The sequence below is a fragment of the Triticum aestivum genome, unplaced genomic scaffold, assembly GCF_018294505.1.
Source record: "Triticum aestivum cultivar Chinese Spring unplaced genomic scaffold, IWGSC CS RefSeq v2.1 scaffold49806, whole genome shotgun sequence".
Classification (NCBI taxonomy): Eukaryota; Viridiplantae; Streptophyta; class Magnoliopsida; order Poales; family Poaceae; genus Triticum; species Triticum aestivum.
The window spans coordinates 2,289-3,943 of record NW_025225168.1 but is presented as its reverse complement, the minus strand read 5'-3'; the positions used below and the strand labels follow the sequence as shown (position 1 = coordinate 3,943).

Here is a 1,655-nt window from a genome sequence, read left to right as displayed (position 1 = left end):
TTGAATCCAGACTCCAGATCTTCAGGGCCTGCCTCAGGAAGTCTCCTGTGGCCAAGGACGTCGACCTGAATGCACTCGCTAAATACACGCAAGGGTTCAGCGGCGCAGACATCACGGAAATCTGCCAGCGTGCGTGCAAATACGCCATCAGAGAGAACATTGAGAAGGACATGGAAAAGGAGAGGCGGCTGAAGGAAAACCCTGAAGCCATGGAGGAAGACGAGGTGGACGAGATCAAGGCTGCTCACTTCGAGGAGAGCATGAGGTATGCACGCCGGAGTGTGAGCGATGCTGATATTCGCAAATACCAGGCCTTTGCTCAGACGCTGCAGCAGTCCCGTGGTTTTGGCACCGAGTTCCGGTTCGCTGATCAGCCGGCGGCAGGAACTACCTCTGCGACAGATCCTTTCGCATCCTCTACCACAGCAGCTGAAGAAGATGATCTGTATAGTTAAATTGTCTGTTGTGCCATGAACTTACTGTATTATATTATGCATCTGTAAGACATATAGGAAGATTATATAAGATACCCTTTCAATCAAAAATATTGGATTGTTCTGATATCTTGTTTGATGCATTGGGAAAGTAGGATGTAGAATTAGTTGGTCCTGAATGCATGAGAATACCCTCTTTAAGTAACTTTAAGAGTGGTGCAAACTTTTAATGAGGGTGTACCAAAGCAAAACTCTGATATTTGTATGTGCAGTGTTGTGATATACTTATATATATACTGAAGTTTGAAGATTGTATCCTCCACGTAAAAGAAAGAAAAAACATTTCCTCGTCTCCTATTCCAGTTACAATTCTCTTGTTCTCTAGAGGCTCCATCAAGGGCATTAGCAATTTAGCGTTATATGTGATGATATTTTTCTTTCTTGTAAATGTACTAGTTCAAAAATCTTCTGTTATACCGCACCTCTTTTTTCCGCAAAAATGATTAAACCTCTACTGAGAAATGCCGCAGCCTCTCCAGAATGTTGACAAATTAGTTTAGTAGTAGCTGAAAGTTTCTGCAATGCACCAAAACAATTTTTTGGATTCTCCAGCATAACTGAAATAATTTGCAAGGTAATAGATTATTCATGTTGATGTTGAATAGTTATTCACTGCAAGGGCTACCTTTGACATCCGCTGTCGCGGCAGCTGAAGACAATACAATTTATATAGTTGAATTGTCTATTGTGCCATAAACTTACTCCTAAGAAGAGATACAAACCTTTGATGTTCTCCATGTAGTACCTTTGCTGCCCGCCTGCTCCACGGGCTGTGTTGACTAGCACCACCCTAAGCACCTTGCATTTGAATAAAGTACCTTCAGAAGTTGAGAATTTCCTCTGGCTAGTATCTCATAACAAAATGATGACCATGGACAACCTGAAAAGGGGAAAGATGAATAAAGGAGAGGATCGTGTCTTTTGCTCACAAACTGAAACTGTGCATTCATCACCTGCTTCTTTGATTGCTTAGTTGTTGTTCTTAAAAAAGGATTGTGTAGTTACTAAGAATATCTATGGCTGCATGCATCTTCATGATGCAGAGGCCGGGGCCTTGTCTCCATTTCCAAAAAAAGTTACTAAGAATATCTGGGAAATTACCCTTTTCTGGCTCCACATTGGGCACTGATTATGAATATGTGGCTAATTTTTGGGTTTCTG

At 41.8% G+C, this 1,655-nt stretch overlaps 1 protein-coding gene across 1 annotated transcript in view; it reads left to right on the top strand.

Moving 5' to 3' along the window:
• LOC123172095 (cell division control protein 48 homolog E-like) overlaps positions 1-691 on the top strand; it is a 2,715-nt gene extending 2,024 nt beyond the window's left edge. The window contains exon 1 of the mRNA XM_044589126.1: positions 1-691. This exon is cut by the window's left edge and continues 2,024 nt beyond it. Within this exon, the coding sequence (XP_044445061.1) occupies positions 1-455 (455 nt within the window). The 3' untranslated portion in view covers positions 456-691.
• Positions 692-1,655: the final 964 nt, after the last annotated feature.